The sequence below is a fragment of the Spea bombifrons genome, chromosome 1, assembly GCF_027358695.1.
Source record: "Spea bombifrons isolate aSpeBom1 chromosome 1, aSpeBom1.2.pri, whole genome shotgun sequence".
NCBI lineage: Eukaryota > Metazoa > Chordata > Amphibia > Anura > Pelobatidae > Spea > Spea bombifrons.
Genome location: NC_071087.1, coordinates 53,126,355 through 53,149,506, shown reverse-complemented (window position 1 = coordinate 53,149,506; position 23,152 = coordinate 53,126,355). Strand labels below are relative to the sequence as shown.

The 23,152-nt window shown below is 40.3% G+C and overlaps 1 protein-coding gene across 1 annotated transcript; it reads right to left on the bottom strand.

Annotated features, from left to right (window-relative positions):
* Positions 1-11,341: 11,341 nt before the first annotated feature.
* RCHY1 (ring finger and CHY zinc finger domain containing 1) lies at positions 11,342-22,865 on the bottom strand. Its single transcript, XM_053461621.1, has 9 exons — positions 22,781-22,865; positions 19,157-19,276; positions 18,233-18,348; positions 17,994-18,072; positions 16,662-16,706; positions 14,156-14,214; positions 13,194-13,220; positions 12,603-12,723; positions 11,342-11,618 (listed from the first exon to the last, which is right to left on the bottom strand). Exons 1-9 carry the CDS (start codon positions 22,850-22,852, stop codon positions 11,493-11,495), a joined length of 765 nt encoding a protein of 254 aa, XP_053317596.1. The 5' UTR covers positions 22,853-22,865; the 3' UTR covers positions 11,342-11,492.
* Positions 22,866-23,152: the final 287 nt, after the last annotated feature.

The following is a 23,152-nucleotide window of genomic DNA, read 5'->3' as shown; positions in this document are numbered from 1 at the left end:
CCCATACACCACTCTGGCTCCTCCCCTCTCCCATACTCCACTCTGGCTCCTCCCCCTCCTATACTCCACTGTGCCTCCTCCCCCCTCCCATACTCCACTCTGCCTCCTCCCCCCTCCCATACTCCACTCTGCCTCCTGTCAGCAACGGATCTTCACTAGACAAGGACTTTCACTGCAGCTTCATAGAAGCCACAGTGTAAGTGAAGTGCAGTAACGGAGGCTGTCTGTGCGATGCAGACACTCACAGGCTGACAGAGAATCATCCTCTCTGTCAGCTGGTGGGGGTCTGCATCGCACAGACAGCCTCCGTTACTGTCAGTAACGGAGCCGGGTAGAGAGGCAGAGTGGCGTATGGGAGGGGGAGGAGCCACAGTGGTGTATGGGAGGGTGGCTCCCATACACCCTTCTGACTCCTCCCCCTCCGTTACTGCACTTCACTTACACTGTAGCTTCTATGAAGCTGCAGTGAAAGTCCTCGTCAGTAACGTAGCCGGGAGAGAGGCAGGGTGACGTATGGGAGGGGGAGGAGTCAGAGGGGTGTACGGGAGGGGGGAGAGAGACGGAAGTGAGAGACCGGCCGACAGTGAGGGGAATCCAGGTCTCCTGCAGCGTTGCGGGGGATCTGGATTCCGGCGTTATAATCCGTTCTCTGTTTGAGGTCGGATTATATAAGGAGAGGAGTTTTTCAGAGCATTTGCTCTGAAAAAAACCTCTTTTTATAATCGATAAAAATCGATTCGATTAATCGATGATGAAATTCGTTGCCAACGATTTTCATAATCGATTATTATCGATTTTATCGATTAGTTGTTTCAGCCCTACTTTTAACCCCATCTTCAACCGTGCTTACCCGTTTTGGTTGTTCCCATGAGTATAATCACACCCTTGTGTCACCCAGAACCATTGGATTTTTATTTCCCTTGCCCTGTACCTGACCATGACCAATATTTTGGATGCCCCTGGCCCCACTAGAGAGCTATTTTGCACAAATATACAACATGTGGTGGGGCTCAGACGAGGGATGGTTAGGAGAGAGAGCCCCTTGGGAACCCTTGGGAATTTTAAGCACCTTTTGTTGACCGGGTTTAGCAGCCGCGTTTCTGGAGCTTCCGCCTGATTGCTTTGCGGACAACCCCCGGGGAACCTTCAAACTGCTACTGCTTGGGCTCCGGTCCATGTATCAAGTCCCTTTTTGGACCTAATCATCTAGGGACTCCAAGCTATCCATCTATTCCCCAGGATCGCCACCTCTCCCTTGGGGTCACATCAAATTCAAAGATTTAGGGTTATACGGGCATTGCTGTGCTTGAGGGTCTGATTTCCGCGCCGGCCATCTGGGCAGGGTATTGTTTGTGGTGATGGGATTATCTCCCTTAGCTGGTAGAGTTTGTATGTAAGGCTGCGTGTTTTTACTATAAGGTGTTGTTTGTTTTCACCTCAACATTGGTTCTGTCTGATACTTGGGGTGGACTGCTTTAATCACTTACCGTCCTTGTCAGGACAGTATCAGCACCTCATCAGATACAGCACCAGCACAGCTCCATTTCGGCAAAGTCCTGCTTCATCGCTGAGAGGGTTAATCACCGAAGTTTGGGGAATGAAGTAACAATCTGATGGGTGTACCCAGTCGGGGTACAGGACCTCCCGTCACAAGGGCCATTTGGGTGATATTTGTTGTCATTATAACTTAAAAAGGAGCCAAACAACTAAGCCAATCATGAAGTTTAAGCCTTTATAACACATAAAACAGACAGTCTAGATGGGCTGAATGGGTCTTATAAGCTGTCAAAATTTATTTTTAAATACAAAAGGAAAAAAAGAGAGAAAAAGGAAACATTTCAGGGACTCTTCAACACCAGGTAGGTGCATCTTTCCAAAGCACTGGGTATGGATCTAAACATACACTTTATGGGCAGGGGAACAAATGTTATCAAACTAATCTTGCCTTCTTTTGGATCAAAAGTCAGAAGGATTGGTAGAAGGGTTGAACTTGATGGGCATGTCTTTTTTTCAAACAAAATTACTACAAAAAAGGTTGTAGGGCACAAAAAACCCTTAGTAAAACAATTTTTCTTCTGATATGATATAATGATATTTTAGTTCCTATAAAAATAAAGCTCATCTCCAATGCCCTACAGGCACAGAGGGACGGAGTCTAAGACAATTTCTAAGACAAGCTACAATGGTTGAGAGTTTAAGAAGCAGCCACTGTGAGTTAAACAGAAATGAAATACTGGTTTAGGTTTGTTCACTAAGTCTATTCCCAGTCACATTAGACATTACCGCACCTTTGAGCAATGTCTAGTGTGACTGGGAATAGAATTATTTGTCTTGCTCAAGCCTGAAATCCTATCCCTATGTACTTTTCTGCTTGAGTTGTAGTATCATAAACAATTTGTTTCTCATGTTAACTGTATACACTCACTGGCCACTTTATTAGGTATATGAGCGCCCCTAAGTGGATCGTGCACTTTATTAGGTACACCTGTTCAATTGCTTGTTAACACAAACAGCTAATCAGCCAATCACATGGCAGCAACTCAAAGCATTTAGGCATGTAGATGTAGTCAAGACAACTTGCTGAAGCTCAAACCGAGCATAAGTGACTTAAGTGACTTTGAACGTGACATAGTTGTTGGTGCCAGACAGGCTGTCTGAGTATTTCAGAAACTCTACTGGGATTTTCACGCACAACCATCTCTAGGGTTTACAGAGAATGGTCCGAAAAAGAGAAAATATCCAGTGAGTGGCAGCGGTGTGAATGAAAAAGCCTTGTTGATGCTAGAGGTCAGAGGAGAATGGGCAGAGTAGTTCAAGACGACAGAAAGGCTACAGTAGGCTCGGTAGGCGGGCTTTTGACTGACCATCAGTCAAAATGAATACATTCAGTTGCCTTTGAATTTGGGTTCACAAAAATGAAGCCTTTTGTATTGTATTGTCTTTTGGATTTTAGCCACTATTTAGGGTAGATACATTTTGCAAACAGCATAATGGCTTTTGCTATGATATGTGGTCACGCAGTGATATGTCCACCTCTGTTATAGCAAAGAGTTATTTTTTTATTCATTTTGCTTCCTACATAATCCTTTTAGTAATGCAATTCCCACTTTAATACCAGATGTCTAACAATTTGATGTGTTGCTGTACTGAGCCTGTTGTACTGCACAATAAAGCATGGTTTTAATGTCAAAGTGCAGGCGGCTGTTTATTGAAATGCAACACTGAGAGAATTATTTGTCTCGTTCTGGGAATCTGCTCCACTTTAATGTGCATGCCAGAAAATATTTAAAGAGGCACTACTTGTACTAACTCCTTGTGCCACACCAGAGGCTAGGGGAGAACTGAGTCCTGACTAGCCATCCTTATAACCAAACGTTGTCACTGCCATATGCCTGCTGTGACAAAAACATGTTAATAACATAAAACAAACAAGGAGAGGGAGGGAATAAATGACTGCTATCTGTTACCAAATGGCAATGACCAGGGTCATGAAAAGGACACCTTATATCCCCTTTGGGACACCCACATCCGAACATGCATAAGCTGTGCTAACTCCAAGGGGCTTTGTTTTTTGGTGGTATAGATGGCGTAGCAGGCCGTTTGGGGGCAAAGATAATGCAAACAAGATGGCACAGTCAAGCAGTTTGGGTGCAAAGATGGTGCAGACAAAATGTTTGCTGTTTGGGGGCAAAAACGTAATTGCAGCTTTGTGGGAGACTGGCAATGCCTCTACCAGTGAGGGTTAGGGGGACATTTTACTTTTGCCATTCAATGACACAGTATGGTGCAGATGAGATTACACACAGCAAATACATTTTATATTATAGAAATTATTAGGAAGCCTTGCGAACCATGCTGATTTCATATTTAATACAATATTTGTATTAAAATATACAGTCATTACCAGACATGAGCAGCCTCAGACCATTAACCTCCTCCATTACCAGACCTGAGCAGTCGCAAACAATTAACTCCCTCCATTACCACACATGAACAATTAACCCCTTTGATTACCAGACATGAGCAGCCTCAATTAACCCCCCCGTTACCGGAGTTGAGTAGTCTCAGGCACTTAACTCATTCCATTACCATACATAAGCAGTCTCAGACTATTAACCCCCTCCAATAGAAGACATGAGCAGTGTCAGACTATTAACCACCTCCGTTATCAGAAATTACACACACACTCACACAAACAGACTGATTACCTGGTAATACCAGAAGAGGCTTCTGAACTCTCAGCCAATAAGGAGAGTTAAGAAGTCTCTTCTGATTGGCTGAGACCTCCTTAACCCTAGTGAGGGCTCCTTCTCCTGCCCCCTCTAATAAGTGGTCCAGTGCAGAGGCTTTGTCTCCCTGAACAGGCCACCCAGGACAGTCTTGTCCCTTGCAACAGTAATGGTTGTACAACCCTGATGGCTGCCCTGTGGTGTAACTTGAAAAAATTAAATATCTGTGTACAGGGTAGGACTGAGACCATCCAGGGCCCTGTGGTGATTCCCCTCCTTTAGCTATACCCTATCATGACCTATCACACCTTTTGTTGGTTAAGATCCTCCCTTGTGGTTTCTCCCATATCTATTTTTCAGTATTAAAAAACATAACTTTTAAACAGTGTAAATACATAATTTGTAGTTTTCCCATAAATTAATTATTATTAAAGAATATTGGCTGCAATTGAAAAGTACAAGTAATTCTAATCATAATTATATAAATACAGAAACTCAATCTGAAAAATACAACTGTAAATTTACAACTGTAAATATTTAGTATGGCATAACTTCCATCACTATATACTGTGTCAGATATTGACAGTGGCACAGCATAACTTTCATCACTATATACTATGCCAGACATTGATAGTGGCACAGCATAATCACTTTACTTTACTTTACACTGAGTCAGATACTAATAGCGGTACCACAATCAGTGTCTGGCTCAGTATATATATAGTGATAGGAGTTAAGGTGCGGTTGTACACCTTAACTCTCATCACATTATGCTGAGCCAGGCACAGATAATGGTATACAACAACTCCCATCAGTGAGGTGAGTTATTGTGTACCAACATCAGAAGGCAATTACACACATGCTCCATGTTTTGTAACACTCTCACAATGTTGTCTTACCTTTTCTGTGTCTCTGTGTCCTCTGCTACAGCTTCCCTTTCTCTTCCTCAATCTTTTCTTCTTAGTCTTAGTCTGTTTTGCCTCCTTATCCCCTTCTTTTCCTTACTTTTCTTTCTTCTTTAAGAAATAGCTTTCTGGTCTTGGCAGTGGGCATGGCTTCAGTGCAGGGTGCCAGGATATGACATCAAATCCCGGCGGACATACACTTATACATAGACCTTCATGCTCACCAGCACTTATACATCCATGCTCACAAGCACCTATACATAGACAACCGACCTCACACGCACTTATACATAGACATCCATGCTCACAAGCACCTATACATAGACAACCAGGCTTACACGCACTTACACAGAGACATCCATGCTCGTACGCACTTATACATAGATATTCATTATTACATACACAATAATGCTCAGATGCAAAATGACGACGCCAGAAGCGCTATCATTTTGGCGGAATCTCTCACCAGGTTATGTCCGAAGAGATGCGGACGAAGATAAAAGATTGAAAGAGAAGAGAAAAAAAGCGCTTTGGATTTTAAACCATTTTAATTACTTATTATAAATAAATATATTTACCTACTTTTACTTCGAGCGTGGTCCTTCTTCATTGCGAGGAGTCCGGAGTCGGCGGTTGGGACCCTATAAACAGGACTTGAGAGTCCGTTACGGCAAGATCCTGTGGAGGTGAAAATGGAACAGCAAGTGGGAGATCTAAAGGAAAGACTAATGAGGAGCACATATTAACTATGGAAAATGTGAGTGCAACACCTAAGTTGTAAGGTGGATTGTACCCTAGCTGTATTACACTATTTGTGTATTAAGATTGTATTAAGAAGCCATCTACATCCAGAACATGCATACAGGTTCTGTAAATTTATCCTTATTACTAATAGATTTATGCTGAGCGCACTTAATACCTTTCTTTGCACTATTTTTTGTGATATTCACATTGTAGAGGAGAAACCACATAATTAAGGTGCTGCTGGCATAGAAGGGAGAGCACAGGAACATTATATATATATATATATATATATATATATATATTTATTGTTTGGGACACAAAATTCACTGATATACAAGTCTAATAATAATAATAATAATAGGAAAAAATATATATTTTTTATTAATAATGCGTGTGTGTTTTTTAACCTTATTATCTTGATGACCCCTTTCTCTCGCTACTACAAAGTGTAACTGACAGAACCTGACCTAGAAGCAACTTTCTTTTTTTTTCCACTTGTTAAATGCTAGTGCTCCATAGGATCATAGCATTGATTATCAATAGGTCCCTAGAAGCCTTTATAGACAGCATACACAAGCATTAACCCTTTCAATATCGCAATCACATCATGCAGCATATATCGTAATCATGCAGCATATTTAGACAAATTACTACTTATTACAATTATTATTACAATAAATACCTTTTCCCAGACTAAAAATGTGTACGTTGTACATATGTTATGGTAAGTATTTAAAGGGAAGCCTTTTTTTTAATGAAGGAGAAAGGTTATTCATATTGTAAAATCTTGAGTATATTACACACAATTTAACTCATTTTCATAAGTCCTGAAGATAGGGGTGTGTATTATATACAAGTAAAAACATAAATATATATGTATTTTCAACAACAGTACCATTCACATAAAAACTAACTCTTCAGACGTAATCTCATTTTAGATATATTGTTATTATCCTATTTAACTAGTTTGATAGCATGGCTTCGTACCCAGTGGGGAGTACAGTGGTGCCGAGACTGAGTGGTGAAGGACAGCAGAGACATTCTCTTGAGATTTAATGGCTAGCCAAGATGCAAGAAGACAATGAGCAAAATACTCCAGAGGACTTCCAGACTCTATGGCCCAACCTCTGTCCCAGTGAGGAGAGCAGCAAAGGCCAAGATCAAGGGAAAGAATAACACCCCCACAACGTTTAAGAAAGGTGCCTAGAGCAGAGCCATGACCTCTGTAGGCAACAGGACTGGCGTTGGTTCCGGCTTAGGGTGGTCCCTAACCAAAATATTCCACTGGATAAGATGCACTGTCCAGTTCATAGATTGCAAAAACCCATGAAACTAGCACAGAAAGGATAAAGTCAGGCAATAAATGCTGCCTAAAGTCCTGGTTACAGTAAACATCCTGGTGGCCATATGTTAAAGGGTAAAAAACACTAAAGCTTCATGTAGTGGCCCAATATTTTATTCAGAGCAGTCCAGTAGCTAATCATACACCAGCCCTGCCCTGTTTAACGCAGAGGTAAAAGAACATCAAGGCAAACCTTAGACCAGCGGTTCTCAACCTGTGGGTTGCGACCCCTTTGGGGGTCGAACAACCCTTTCACAGGAGTCGCCTAAGACCATCGGAAAACACATATTTCACAATATATAATTACATAATTTTATGGTTGGGGGTCACCACAACATGAGGAACTGTATTAAAGGGTCGCGGGATTAGGAAGGTTGAGAACCGCTGCCTTAGATAACATTACTGAAGTACTCACACTACACTGGCTGTACCACATCCACTATAATGAGCTGCTGTTCCAATGGCCTCCGTGAATGTCAATTAGAAGGTTCCCTTTCATCTTTTTTCCATGGGAGTTGACATGCTTGTTTGTATTATTTTAGCTTAATTTCTTTCAGCAAAAGTCCAATTATTAAATGGGTCAATAACCAGGCCTATTGTGATTTAAAAACAAGAAGAAAAAAATAGCTGCATGCAGTTTTTAAAATGTCTTTCAACTCTTAAATCCCCCTTCCAATTTAATTAAAAAAAAGAAAGCACAGACTGTTTCTTCTCTCTTTACACTAGAATATTATAAACAGGTAATTAACATACATATCCAAACATCAAAGACAAAAACAAAATGGCTTTTACCATCAGAAGATCCCTGTATTTTTGTTAGATTTTCAAAAATATTTATCAATAACTAAATGCCTGATTTTAAATTATTTTACGGGGAAAAAGTGCCTTCTAGTTTATTACATGGTTTTACTGGACTTCCCAACCCTCCCTGTAACAAATGCCTAATGCCTGTAGTAAATGAACACTGTAATGCTCGACATATTTTAATGGAACTAAAAAAGTGAAGGACACCTAATATACTGTATACACTATATGGACAAAAATATTGGGACACCTGACCATTACACCAACAGGGACTTTGACATTGCATACTAAATTAATGTACATTAATATGTAGTTAACAACATTCACTCCTCTGGGAAGGTTTTCCTTCTGTGCATGAAGCAACGTTGTAAAGAAGAGTAGTCCAAAATTCCTCCACAATAATGTGCAAGACTTATAAAGTCATAAAGAAAACAATTACTTCAAGTTAATGCTGCTAAAGGTGGATCTACAAGCTATTGAATCATAAGGTATACTTAGTTTTCACACATGGCTTTTCCATTTTGGCTTTATTTTTGTTGAATAAATCATGACACAGTGTAATATGTCATGTGTTGTTCACCTGAAGTTGTATTTTAGACCTGCTAAGGAACAGACGATTGTTATTATGCCCTGATATATAAAACCATAGACTTCAAAGAGGGTGTACTTTCGTTTTCACTCAACTGTAGGTAGTTATCAACATCTAAAATGCATGCTTAATCTGTACTGCCACATTTTCTTTGTGTAAAATCAAGGAGTACACATTTTGTATCTTCAAATCAAATTGAATCATCACATACAAATCACATTGTATTAGTAATACACTTTTTAGTAAGTTACACTTTTTGGAGAAGTCTTGGAATAATTTTAGTGGAATGCTCTTTAATATGCGTCAATTCTTCCCAAAGCTGGTGCATAATTGTATTGCATTATATTAAGCAAATTGTTGATCTCTGTTTCTCTAGAAATTAAATTTGGATGACCAGGCAGTGCAACTAAAGGTCAGCCCTTAATCAAGACAGAGGTCAGTAGAACAGAACACTCAAAATCAAATTAAAGAAACTGTGTTCCACAGATCTGTCCTACACAGAAACTAAATCCAAAGTAAATAATGTCTGTGGGTTTTAACCTTTTGTGAAAAATACAATAAAACGATTTAATCTAACTATAGTGCATTCCTTTTGGATGTATAATATAAATTTACAGAAATGTGTAATCGACTTACTGTTTTAGCATAGCCTCATGGCAAAAAAAGATGAAAAGCTACTCTCTTTCACAGCCTTAAAAAAATCATTTTAGGAAAAAAACTGCTACCATAATATATAGGAAACACGCTCAGTGCCATTAATAGGACTGTATGTAATGTCGTTTAATCCAGTGGTACAATATGTAAAAAGTTTTTTTTTTTTTTTTATATGAAACATTTTTCTTTAAAAGGGGTATGGGACAACTTAAGTTCACCCTTAAACGGAGACACACAGAAACATTTGAATACAAATGTATTTAAAAACATTACATTTAAATTTATAGGGTGTAAGACCTTAGGGGTAATACTATTTTACAGAGAGGGTGGTGGATACCTGGAATAAGCTTCCCATGAAAAATGATAGACTAGTCGCTATTTGGATATACTACACTGCTAGCGGAATTAAGCTTTTGGAGTTGGAGTTAGCTGTAAGGCATACTAAATTGGTTTAGGAATTGGGGCTCTATGCAGATTCAAGACATGCAAGTAATGCCTAAACCTGTTCCAGCTGTTGAGCATCAATTGATTTGGTTAAAATAAAAACTTCAATGATGGTACATAATTCTAATTTGCCCCTTGAGGAACACTTTCTGAAGGGGAATTTTGAAAACAACAGTGGTTTGGGATGAACAGGGCAAACATTACTACCTTAGGTTAAATGGAGAGGAGACAGCGGGTAGGTGGTAGCTAGTATATGGTTGGAGCAACAGCTGTGAAGAGGGTGTAGAACGGTGTTAATCTTGACTATAGAATTTTGAGGACATACAGATTGGGCAATAAGAAAACTAAGGTGGGAAGAAAAACACAGGAGGTAGGAGAGGTGGAAAGGGGAGACAATATATAGAGAATATTGAGGGGAACAAGAGAAAGTGGAGGGGTCATGAGTAGCAAAAAAGTGACATTTTAGCAGATGATTAAAGGATTAGAGGAAGTAGCTAACAGGGAAAGGAAAGAGTTGCACTGACACAGCTTGGAAACTAGAACAGTCTTACCTCCCGACATGGGATTATGATGGTATCACCTGGCATTTCAATAAAAAAGCACTACTGGGCACCTTCTATATTTCCAAGCTAAAATGTTGCTCTTTCATGAACATGGTTAACCAATCATATATAACCTGTTTTCACACACTTAAACTGAGTGTCTACTCTGATGACTGCATGCATTGTCAAGGATTAATCTTTCTTTTTGTCTTTACACCACAATATTCTTAGAAACACTTTAAATATTAAAGTCAAAACAATAAACGTTTGCAGACTTTGATTAAGGTGTTCCAAAATCGTATTGTTTGCACCTTCCTTCATCCTTCCTTTGGTTACCACCAATTGCCACAAGTCAATCAACTAAATGGTTGCTCCAGTGGGAGGTATACATATGTCCAGTGAATCTATCATTGACTTGTATACAAAAACTAACAAACATTTATCCCTGACCAACACGAGTAGTCAATTTGAAAGAGTTATTACCCCAGATTATTTTTTAAGACCTTTTTTAAATGGATTAAGCTTCCCTGCCACAATGTCCAGCTCTCCCGGCCGCTAGTATTGATTCCCTGACCCCAGTTAATTAACACTAATGCAACTTTTGCCTCTATACATTTGCAATCACATCTATCAAATTCTGTTACATCGTAAGCCAAAAGAGCTATCAGGGAACTGAACTACCCTTGCCAGGTACTTTTCTGTTGTTACTGGCATCACAGAGCTGCAAGCTGTATTTCTTTTTGCATGTAACCATAAAAATGTCAGTTGTTAAAATGATGCAGAAGTTAAGCTTGAACTATTTGGTGGGTAGCATCAATAGTAACACATTACAGAGTTTCTGAAAAACATTTATTTCACTGATCATTCGAGACATGAAATACTGGTAATCTTCTGACCCAAATGGCAAAACAAAGTGAGTATCTCTCTTCCAAACTGTTGATATTAGATTAACAACCAGGAATTCCCACAGGGAGAAAAGCGCTATATAAATAATAGATGTGTTACGGTGTGTCTGTGAAAGCATTGGTTGTCGAAACAGATTGCATAGAATGATGATCCAGACACAAACCTAGAAAAGCAAAATTACATTTTTCTGGATAAATATTTATTATACAGACGTCTTGACAAAGAAAAAAAAAATGTTTTCCCAACAACTTGATCCGTGGAAACAGGTTAACTCTTTGCTACGGCTGCGCTCCATGGTCTAATCTGTACTGTGCTGCAATTTCTTGTGGGTCATTAAGTTCCTGGCTCTGCTGGGTTTCTTCCTTCCTGTGTGGTGTTGTAAGAGTTGCAGTTCTTGCACTTTAATCCCAGAATATGGAATGGTACTGTCGATCTTGTGCTGCAGTCATTGCAGAGAATCTAAGGGAAATTGGAAGAATGATCATAACATCATTATAATTTAAGTGCCATACCCATGCGCCTGGTGTCTGCTTCCTGTGAAAAAGTAAACCGCAGACCACATTTTATATATAAATATATAAGAGTGAGATCATACAAATTATATCAACAGGATGTTAGCAGAGACTGTTGAGTTTTCAAATATTGGTGATGGGACGATCAGTTCGGCCCCTTACCAGGCGGTAGTATAGTTAGAGGTGTTAAACTTCTTCATGGGGTTTGCTGGCCCTCTGCTGGAGAATAGATATATTCACAATGTAAAAAGCCGGGCAGCCCAAACTGATCTTACAAGGTTCCCAAAACCTAACCTTGCTAAGTATGACACTAAGTCTAAAGGCACTAAGCATTCAGTGTTGAGGTTTTTGGGTTAGCTCTGGTGTTAGTGCAGATTTATTCACAGATTAAACACAAATTTTAGTATTTAGCTCTCTAAAGAGAAGCCCAAATCATCCATGTGAAAAACGATCATTTAATTCTACCAGGTGCCCAAGACAGCTACAGGAGTTGATTCCCGGAGCATTTTTATTCTCGGAGGCAGATACAACTGGACTTTCTTAGATGTAATTGACCGGCATCTGTAATTTTATTCATTTATAAACTCTGTTCCTATGGGTGTTTTCATTCTGCATGGAGGTATGGTTTCATGTGTTTAAATATTTTTAAGATGGGTCAAACAAAACAAATGCAAGACTTCCTTACCTGCTTCATCCAGGTGCTGACCAAGGCATAACTTTTGCCTGACTAGATACACCACAAAAGATCTCCCCTCCCCCAGTCTCACAAAAATCCCTAAGGACCACGTCTTGCCCCCGGGCTGACAGCTGACCAACAATAATTAAACACATTTACTGATCAAAGGTTTTCAAACTTTCAAAACAACACACAGTCTCTTCTTCCAAAAGCCAGATCATTCTTACCAGCAGATGATGGTAATTCAACACTCACCTCCACCGTCATGTTTTCATATTCTGAGGGCATAGGTGTCCGGGCTACTTCATCATCAAGTAACTGCCAGTGCCGTGACATATCCAGTACTGAGCGCATGCATAGCGGACATCTGAACCCTCTGTAATAGGGTGAAAAGTTTTTTTTTATTGTTTTATCTATGGAGCTGGTGGGACTAGTATGCAAAGATAATTGGAATGTATCCAGAAAAAAAATAACTAAACTGATTTGTAAATGGATAAAAGGATAGTCAAAACCAAACCCTTACGCCAATGACATGCACAGTGCATGTGAACTTGCAGCAATTCTTCTCAGTCCTGGTACAACATTTTATAGCCCTATGTTGATTTCGGTTTCTCAAAAACGTTGGCCAACCAGGCAGTTTCAATCAAGACAGAGGTCACCAGAAATGAGCAAATGAAATTAAAGAGACGGTCTACCGCTGCTCTGTACTGCACAGAATGCGCGTCCAAGCAAATTAACAAATAGCCATGGACATTATTTTGCAGAAAATACAAAAAATGTCTCTCTTATTTTGTATTATTCAGAGATCTACAATTATGATTCAACAGAAAGGCATAGTTCACTTACTGTTCTAGCATAGCTTCATAGCAAGTACTGAAAATAAAAAGGAAAATATATTCACTTTACTAGAAAAAACAAACACAATAGCATTTAAAAATAAGCACACAAGATGCTACCATCATTATACACTTTCAGATACCTGCCATAAATGTATAGTATACAGTGACTTGCAAAAATATTCACCCCTTGGAATTTTTCCTATTTTGTTGCATTACAATTTGGATTTCATGTAATAGACATCCACAAAATAGTCTCAATTGGTGAAATGAAGAAAATAACTAAAAAAAAAACTAAGAAAAAAACAGCAAATTGGTGCGTGTAAATTCCAGATTGAAATGCAACAAAATAGGAAAAATGCCAAGGGGAGCGAATACTTTTGCAAGGCACCTCTAAACACAGTCTAACAAAACATAATAGGAAAACATATGTTAGTAGGTAAACTCTAGAAGAGGGAAGACATAACAAAAGTCTTGAAATATATCAAATATTTAAAAAAAAATCCCTCTAAGAGAGGATTATTTTCACATAAAAATTGCCAGAACTAATTCGAGTTTTTCTTCTGCTACCTTTTCACAATTCTTGCAGGTTTTTTTTGGTGCGTCTCCTTTACTGGGTTTTCCAAATGTATTTTTAGTGTCTCAGAACCGACTAGCAAGCAAATAACTAGTCTAACAGCTTAGTCAATATATGTAGAGGTTAGGTTGGGGGATAGCACCCGGCGCCCATTTAGTGGATAGTGATAGTTTTGGGTATGGTAAAAATTAAACTTGCGCATTTGTTTTAGTACAAATGTGTTTTCGTGATATATTTTACAGTCTCGCAACGAAAAACGAATCTGCGCAATATGAAAAACTATGAAAATCCTAGAACTTTTAAAAAAGAAAAGCACACAATATTTTAAAAAAATATATTTTTAATTGGATTCTAGAAATGAACACGTTAGGCTCTCTCCTTTAAGTAGTTATTACCTGTGCAGGAGGTGTCCACAAGGTAGGATACGTGTACCTATCCGAGAGGTGTGCATATCCTATTATCAAAACACAACACAGGCATCACTATAATTCATCTTCATCACATTACTTTACATCCACATTACTTTTAAAAAAATCCCTTACTATAAATATTAAAATTCTATATTTAAGTTTCATAACACAATGCACTGTAGAATTCCCTTTTTGTTTCACGACAAATTCCGTTTTATGAGTTCTAAAATGAGAGTGATCCACGAGAGATCATGCTTTCTGATGACAGGCCCGTCTCCCTGCTGTCACAGGAAGTGGTATTGCTTTTTCTAAGCTTATAGAGAGAGTAACAGAACTCTTCTTCTCCCACTGCAGTAAAACAGAGGTAGTTGTGCTTTCCTGGCTCATATACTGGGCAGGAACAGACACTTAGCTCTACTTATAACTGCATTAGGGTTGAAACAACTAATCGATAAAATCGATAATAATCGATTATGAAAATCGTTGGCAACGAATTTCATCATCGATTAATCGAATGGATTTTTATCGATTATAAAAAGAGGTTTTTTTCAGAGCAAATGCTCTGAAAAACTCCTCTTCTTATAATAATCCGATCTCAAACAGAGATCGGATTATAACACCGGAATCCAGATCCCCCGCTACGCTGCAGGAGACCTGGATTCCCCTCACTGTCGGCCGGTCTCTCACGTCCGTCTCTCTCCCCCCTCCCGTACACCCCTCTGACTCCTCCCCCTCCCGTACGTCACTCTGCCTCTCTCCCGGCTACGTTACTGACAAGGACTTTCACTGCAGCTTCATAGAAGCCACAGTGTAAGTGAAGTACAGTAACGGAGGCTGTCTGTGCGATGCAGACACTCACAGGCTGACAGAGAATCATCCTCTCTGTCAGCTGGTGGGGGTCTGCATCGCACAGACAGCCTCCGTTACTGTCAGTAACGGAGCCGGGTAGAGAGGCAGAGCGGTGTATGGGAGGGGGGAGGAGTCAGAAGGGTGTATGGGAGCCACCCTCCCATACACCACTGTGGCTCCTCCCCCTCCCATACGCCACTCTGCCTCTCTACCCGGCTCCGTTACTGACAGTAACGGAGGCTGTCTGTGCGATGCAGACCCCCACCAGCTGATAGAGAGGATGATTCTCTGTCAGCCTGTGAGTGTCTGCATCGCACAGACAGCCTCCGTTACTGCACTTCACTTACACTGTGGCTTCTATGAAGCTGCAGTGAAAGTCCATGTCTTCTGAAGATCCGTTGCTGACAGGAGGCAGAGTGGAGTATGGGAGGGGGGAGGAGGCAGAGTGGAGTATAGGAGGGGGAGGAGCCAGAGTGGAGTATGGGAGGGGGAGGGGCCAGAGTTGTATGGGAGAGGGGAGGAGCCATAGTGGTGTATGGGAGGGGGAGGAGGCAGAGTGGAGTATGGGAGGAGGCAGAGTGAAGTATGGGAGGGGGAGGAGGCAAAGTGATGTATGGGAGGGGGAGGAGCCAAAGTGATGTATGGGAGGGGGAGGAGGCAGAGTGGTGTATGGGAGGGGAGGAGGAAGAGTGGAGTATGGGAGGGGGAGGAGGCAAAGTGATGTATGGGAGGGGGAGGAGCCAAAGTGATGTATGGGAGGGGGAGGAGGCAGAGTGGTGTATGGGAGGGGGAGGAGGCAGAGTGGAGTATGGGAGGGGGAGGAGGCAGAGTGGAGTATGGGAGGGGGAGGAGGCAGAGTGGAGTATGGGAGGGGGAGGAGGCAGAGTAGAGTATGGGAGGGGGAGGAGGCAGAGTGGTGTATGGGAGGGGGAGGAGCCAAAGTTGTGTATGGGTGAGTTATAGTGGTGTATGGGGGGTATTATGAATTTCAGGGCATATAGGGGGTATAAGGCATATCGATATTAGGCATATCAGGGGGTCATAAAACATCTGGGGGTAAAAGGCATATCAGGGGGCTCAGTTGCATATCAGGGGGCTCAGTTGCATATCACTGGCATATAAGGAGTATAAGGCATATCAGGGGCACAGTGGCATATCAGGGGGCACAGTGGAATCTGGCATATAAGAGGTATAAGGCATATATGGGGGCAGAGTGGCAAGCTGGGGGTCTGATGTGCAGAACCGGGGCAGTTTGGTAAATAAAAAAAATTTAAACAAGGCTTTTTTCTCAGTTTTTATTAAATATGAAAAATAGTTAACATATGAATTAATATTTACTAATAACTTTGTATTAAAACCTAATTTGAGAAACACCGTGTTTGGGTTCTTGTAGCTTTATTATTATGTCAGTAAAATAAGGTGAATAGAGAGAGGCCATTGCAATAAAGAGATGAAAGTGTAAATTGTACGTTTTTTATTACATTATTTTAAATTTAAAAAAATTGCATTTTTTTATCTGATTAATCGAAAAAATAATCGGCCAACTAATCGATTATTAAAATAATCGTTAGTTGCAGCCCTAAACTGCATTAATCAGAAATAACAGAAAATTGGAGAAAAAGATAAGTAGTCTGCAGCTTACCTCTAAGCATATAGGACAGTCTTGTCTGGATACATTTTCTATACACTAAAAATAGAAGCACGAATATTAAACGGGTATTTAACTTGCAAAAACAATAATACAGGGAGCTCAAACCCATCATAATTAAGACCATTTCTGAATGCTCAGTGGGCACTGAAACCTTATATAGCCAATAGGGGGTATTTGCTGGATTAAAAACAATAATGATAGGTATATGTGAAAGTCAAGCTGGTCGTGCTAGTCATTATAACTTGTGAGGTCCTCAGGCAGCTGGCACCCTGCTGAGTTCAAACGTGGGCTGCATTTTTAATACAGCACCATCATTTTCCTCAGCCCTGTACCATGGGAAGAGTACGCAACAATTTAGACCCACAGAAAGAAAAGGTGACGAAGTGGCCCTACTCTTAAAATTTACAATCTAGACAATTCATCTTTAGAGCTAAATGGCCCTAAATCAGTAATTTTGACAAATTTTTCACCTGGATGGGCAGCTAACACTCAGGGATCGGGGACAGACCTAAGAGTCTTGTAACACAGATCCACAATGTTACAATCAAATAACAAATATTTAATTTCGGAGGGAGGGGTAAGGCAAGTAAGGATTGGGCAGATATCTGGCAGGACACGTCTTAGTCGTTTATATATGTGTAATGCTGAAAGGCCCTGGTTACAAGTGATCATATATTCGCATTTGGAGGCCGTGCCCACAATTTGTTTTGGAGTCAGGTGATGTATGTAGATGGCTACCATAGATATTCGTGCTCTCGAAACACTGTGATTCTCTTACTAAACCTAAAATCAAGCTTCTGGCACAATTCATCTTATTGGTCAGACAGGCACTGGTGGAAACCTGGTTACATATGGATTCACTCTTTAGAATGTCTACCAGAAGACGTCACAAGATTTGGGCCCCTCTGGCTAGCTAATCCCACCTATCATCCATAACGCACTTTTTTTCTTTTTCTTTGATTTCTCCCTTTCTTATTGTTGTTCTTGTATTTTCTTTCCTCTTTTCTTAACAATTTATTTTTTCACACTGTACAACTTATTTCTATAAATGTTCTTACAGAGTGTTTTTCTATAAATAAAATATGTTTTACAAAACTGACATAAACATACTATAAGAAAAAGCACAAAACCTTTAACTACGAATCACTAATTGTGGAATGATTGTAGCTACACGAAATGCCTGTCTAAGCTCCAGAACGATCAGATGAGAAGAAATTTGTCAGCAGTTGGAATTAAACAGTATGCTTTTTAACAACGTAATGCTTTCTATTACATGTCTTTTCAATAAATTTGCATATAATAAGGCAAATAATAATCCCCAACCTTATGGTTTCCTTTGAGGCTCAGTGGTAAACATAAATTGCATTTCGTACAATGTTCAAAATCTTCCTTTGGACCAATCCTAAAAATAAAAGGCAGAAAAGTTCACAATCACAAAACAATGAACTAACCAATTTCAAAAAAAGCCTTCAGAACAAGCACTAGTTCATCAGGATACCCTGAAAATGTATAAGAACCACACAGTTAGGACACGGGCATAAATGTATAGACATTTAACGTACCTGCATATACCACATCCATCACAGTGATACTGCTTCTTGTCCTTGTCATACAGATGACATACACTGCAGTAATAGTCACCAAACACATTGCCACAACCTTCACAATTCTGATGAGCCTATAAACACACAAAACATGGAAATGGAATTAAAGCTGTGATGAAAATATTGGCTAGTATAAAGTTACCGGAAAATCAGGACAATGATAAATTACTGCCAAAAAAGTTTGTAGTTAACCTGGCTACTGCATTTCTGCACCATGGGGTGTTACTCACCAATCAATATGTTCTAGATGAATTATTGAGGGATAAAGTGTTATCAGGAGTGTGTTTGTCAGCATATAGTGTTGGAGTGTCAGGCGTGAACCTAGGGTTAGTGGCACCCGGGAGATGGATAGGAGGTGTAGGAGAAAGAATGTGGGTGTGTACGTAAATGTATGGTGTTAGAGTGAGTGGGTGTTAGTGCGAGTTTGCATGTTAGTATGTATGTCTGTTACTAGTAGGGGCACCGAAGGAATACTGCACGTAGGCGCCACTAACCCTAGGCTCACCCTTGCTATGATGGGTGTGAAAATGGCATTAACATTGGGAGGGATGATGAGAGATGCAAGGGGACCCAGGCATTAAGTCTGCACCCGAGATTACTAACGGACAGAAAGAATTAAAAATGTATGTCAGACACTGAGAGAAGTACACTGTTTGTTCTGACCATTTCTCACATACGGCAACATGAAACTGAATAACTTTTGCACATGGAACGTTAACGGGCATATCTTATAATAATAAAAACAACATAAAACATCATAAATATTCCGCTGTTATTCAAGGAAAGAAGTTCCTGTTTATCCTTTGAAGGGAGCTCATTGAATGAGATTTTTTTTTCTAGTTCAGCGCACCTGATTTTTTACTTTTCACTGTTTATACTCACCTTTTGAACACGATTGCACTTCATGCATTGCACCTGTGTGACTTTAAAACGGTCCATCTTATGATTTTCTTGGTTGTCATGGCACAGACGACAAGTGTAGAATTTACAACAACAAGGAGCCTGAAAGAAAGCAGTTGAGAGTTAATCAATGAAGAAAAAAAAACAATATTTACTGAATGTAGTATAACCTTTAAAGCCAGTACATGATCATCTGTTGTAGAAATTCTATAATTTCGTTAACTTGATACTATGTCTAATGAGGGAACTAGTATGGTAATTTATCATCGTCGTAATGGTCTATACATGCATTACTGCATAGATTTGTATAACCTAGGCGTAATCATCAAGTTAACAAAGGGAAAATTATTGAGGCACTCCAGTGTCCCAGGCAGGATGTATATTAAAGAGACACTGCAACCACCATATGGACTTTGATGCATATGACAGAAGCATAGTCCCATAAAATTTTCATGATGCGCCTTTTCCTGCAGAATTTGTCCCTTCCCACAGCTATTTTACATGCAGGTTTGATTAAATGCACCGGACGGAGGACTATTTTTTACTCTGTGCGTGGCAATTGCTCCCATTGATTTTTAATATGCATTCTTCAAAATGTAAAAAAAAAAAAAATACTTTTAGGAAAAACAACAACAAAACATTTCCTCTGTGGCTTGATCAACTATTGCAAATCAACAGGAGTGACCTCTGTGAACGCGCAAGATCGCGTAGGAGGAGATGGAGGGCAAATGCATATGGGGGGATTCTGCAAATTCCCTATGCATTTGTGAACGGTGCACTGCAAAAATGGAAACAGATGACACAGCTATCATACACATCAAAGTGCACACAATGGACTTGGATGCTCCTTTAAAAGGGTAGTTGTAGATACATTTACCATCAAATCTTCCATTCCTCCATACTAATAATAATGCAAGGCATTGTTGTATTTGCTATTTAGAGAACGCTATTAAACCATGGCACATTGTCATTCTGGAAAGGATACAGTGCGGCATTATGTGTTTTTATGGTGGTTGCTTACAAATGGAAATGGTAATACAGAAACCACAACTCAAGAAGTACTTATGGAAAACACAATCTACGATAGCATTGTAAAACAGTTCTTACAGACTGGCCTACAACCTGTAATAAGGTCGTTGCTATTTCTAGTGCCTGCCAAGACTTTGTTGACAGCAGTGAGAGTGCCATCACAATGCATGGGGTTTGCAACTTGTCCCAAAGACAAATCATTTAAGAATCCTTTCAAACAGAACATATTTTTCTAACATGGTATTCTAATGAAAAGTTACCATTTACTTGCGCATTACTTGGTGTATTTTTTGTAGTGTGGCAATTAGTCCATATTTAGGACTCGATCCCCCCCCCCGGATGACTGGGTCTCTGTAAGCTGTACAAGGAACCTCTTGGTTTTATTACTACAAGGAGAGGAGACATGAGAATTTGCAGGAGTGTTCCCGTTTGAACGCCTTGACTTCGTCCTTTGTGTGTTCTGCGGGAACAGTGTGGCTGGCCCTGTGTAATATGTACCAGCTCAGCCCTTCTCGCTGAAGGAATTGACCATTGTTGGCGCCTCATAACGAATTGTTGAAACTGCAAATCTCCCTTTAGTGATCAGACACTTTTAAGTGACGAGACAGCAGACATGCCTCAGGTGACTATATATTTTCAAATAAGTGAGTTTTTACACCTCCCAATTCTCCCTTTTGCAGAGTGACAGTCCTTCATTTGGACATGAAGCTCTGTGTCATCCTTTTTTGCAGCTCAGAATGTTTGTTGGGCATGAGTATATCATAGTGTTCTACAACCCAAAAACTTACAACATTATATGTATTAACAACATAAATTGTCTATATATTAAATTGCATAAGTAAAAAAAACATTTGAAAATGCTCTATAAATTGCTATCAATAAGGATATCACAGCACCTAAAACAAATTTACATTTTATGGAAGTATGCCGCCATTAAGTCAATAAAGACTAGGGAGACCACATGTCCTGGATTGCCCGGGACAGTCCCGCAATGGGACTTTAAGTCCCAGGCGGCCTCAATCCTGGACAATGCAATGAGAATGGAATGAGAATTCTGAGTGAAGGAAAACACACCCAATCAGGAGAGACTTCTCGACTGGATGAGAGTTCAGAAACCTCCCCTGATAGACTGAGTCCCTCCTTCACACCAAGCTCATTGTAACCTGCAGCTAGCACCAGGTAGGTGTGTGGGTGTGTAATGTCTGGTAAATGCTCTGAAAAATACCCCTCGTCTTATATTCAAGGTCATTTTATAATCAAACCTCAAACAGAGGTCTGACTATAAGACTAAGATCCAGATCCCCCGCAGCGCTGCAGGGGACCTGGATCCTTAACCTCCGCTGCTGCCGGCTCTTCTGGCGGGGATTCTATGACGTAGTGCCGGTGTCACATGACCTTCCAGTGCTCCATCATAGAAGCCCCGGCGGAAGTACCGGCCGGCAGCAGCAGAGGTTGTCAGTGCACATTGCGCAGACGTCTCTCGGCTGCCGGAGAGGAGGATCCCCTGCAGCGCTGCAGGAGACCTGGATCCTCCTCTCTGGCAGCCTCCACTGCAAACCTCCACTTATACCTGACACTTTGCCGTGGCTTCTGCGAACTTCCACGTCACACCGGTGACGCGAGCATGGGGGACAGGTCAAGGGATGCATCGGTAAGGCGTGGGGGAGGGGAAGGCATAGGAGGGGAGCAGAGTGGCATACAGGGGGTATAAGGCATATCAGGAAGGCGGAGTGGCAAGCCGTGGGGCAGATGTGCATAACTGGGGGACAGGTTGGCAACTAAAAGGAAATAAAAACAAAAAAAAGCATTTTTGTTCAATCATAGTTATTATTAAATATGAAAAAATTGTTTACATGTGAATATTTACTAGTAAAACATCTTTCCTATAGGGAAATCTTAAATTCAGGCCTTTTCTTTTTTTTTCTAAATTAATACTCAAATTTTGGGGGGGTCATTTTATAATCGGGGTTATCATATAATTGAGCAGATATTGTATATATATATATATATATATAATATAACATTTTATGTGTATGTAACGCTGTGCCTATGTGAATCAGTGTGTATGTGAGATATATAATATATATTAAATGTTTGGTTTTTTTTGTATGTGATGGTGTGCAGATGTATATATATATACGTGTGCGTAATCTCATCAGCTTCATTGTGTGCCCCTGAACGGCAGAAATAAAATGTTGTCACCTTAGTTAACATCCTCTATATAAAAAATAATAATATCTGTGCCATTGCTAGAATTTACTCTTAAAATAAGAATGTTCAAAGGGTACAAAATAAAGAATGTATGAACTAGCATGTCACGTCATAACAGGAGGCTTAAAGGCAAAATACGTTTCTACGGTTTCTTATACAGCTTGTGCTTTCAGCCTCCGTTCTGTTCCGCCTGTGCTTTTTCTCCGTGGTTATTTCTTTGACCCCCCGCTTCTTGTCTGTCTGTCTGTCTGTCTGTCTAGTCAGCCTCGTCAGCCTCGCCCTGCATTTCTCCGCATTTATTGCTCGCCTCCCCCTCTCCATTGCTTCTTGACTACTACCCTGGGCATTAAGACTGGTGTCTCTCACCCTCAGCTGGCAGCCCCGGGTGTAATGCTCACAGCCGACCACCACCTCCATTTCCTTTGAACTTGACGCCATGTGTGACCGGAGGAAGCGGAAATCGCGGGGCGGGGACTGCTGCAGCGCAGGGCAGAGATGTGTGCGGGTAGAACGAGTGCTCGCTGATTTGTTGCATCCCATTCACCTCATACATATAGTTTTATTATATTACCCCCAATATGATGGCTACATAAAAAAAAGAACTATAATGGATTATAAAATAGTAAATAAAAAAACGTTTGAGGGCTTGTTGCCCTGTGTTGAGAAAAGGGATGTATACAGTATGTTTTTTTTTACATATACACACACACTCGCAAATATTAATTGAACGTTTCTTGC

What these genes read in the sequence shown, in the direction of transcription:
- RCHY1 (XM_053461621.1), bottom strand. Translation starts at nt 22,852, where the DNA reads ATGGCGTCAAGTTCAAAGGAAATGGAGGTGGTGGTCGGCTGTGAGCAT. An exon ending in GATGGATGTGGTATATGCAG is followed by an intron (nt 18,073 to 18,232) that starts GTACGTTAAATG and finishes TTTTATTTTTAG; the next exon opens with GATTGGTCCAAAGGAAGATT. An exon ending in GCCTCAAAGGAAACCATAAG is followed by an intron (nt 16,707 to 17,993) that starts GTTGGGGATTAT and finishes TTCTATTTTTAG; the next exon opens with TGTATAGAAAATGTATCCAG.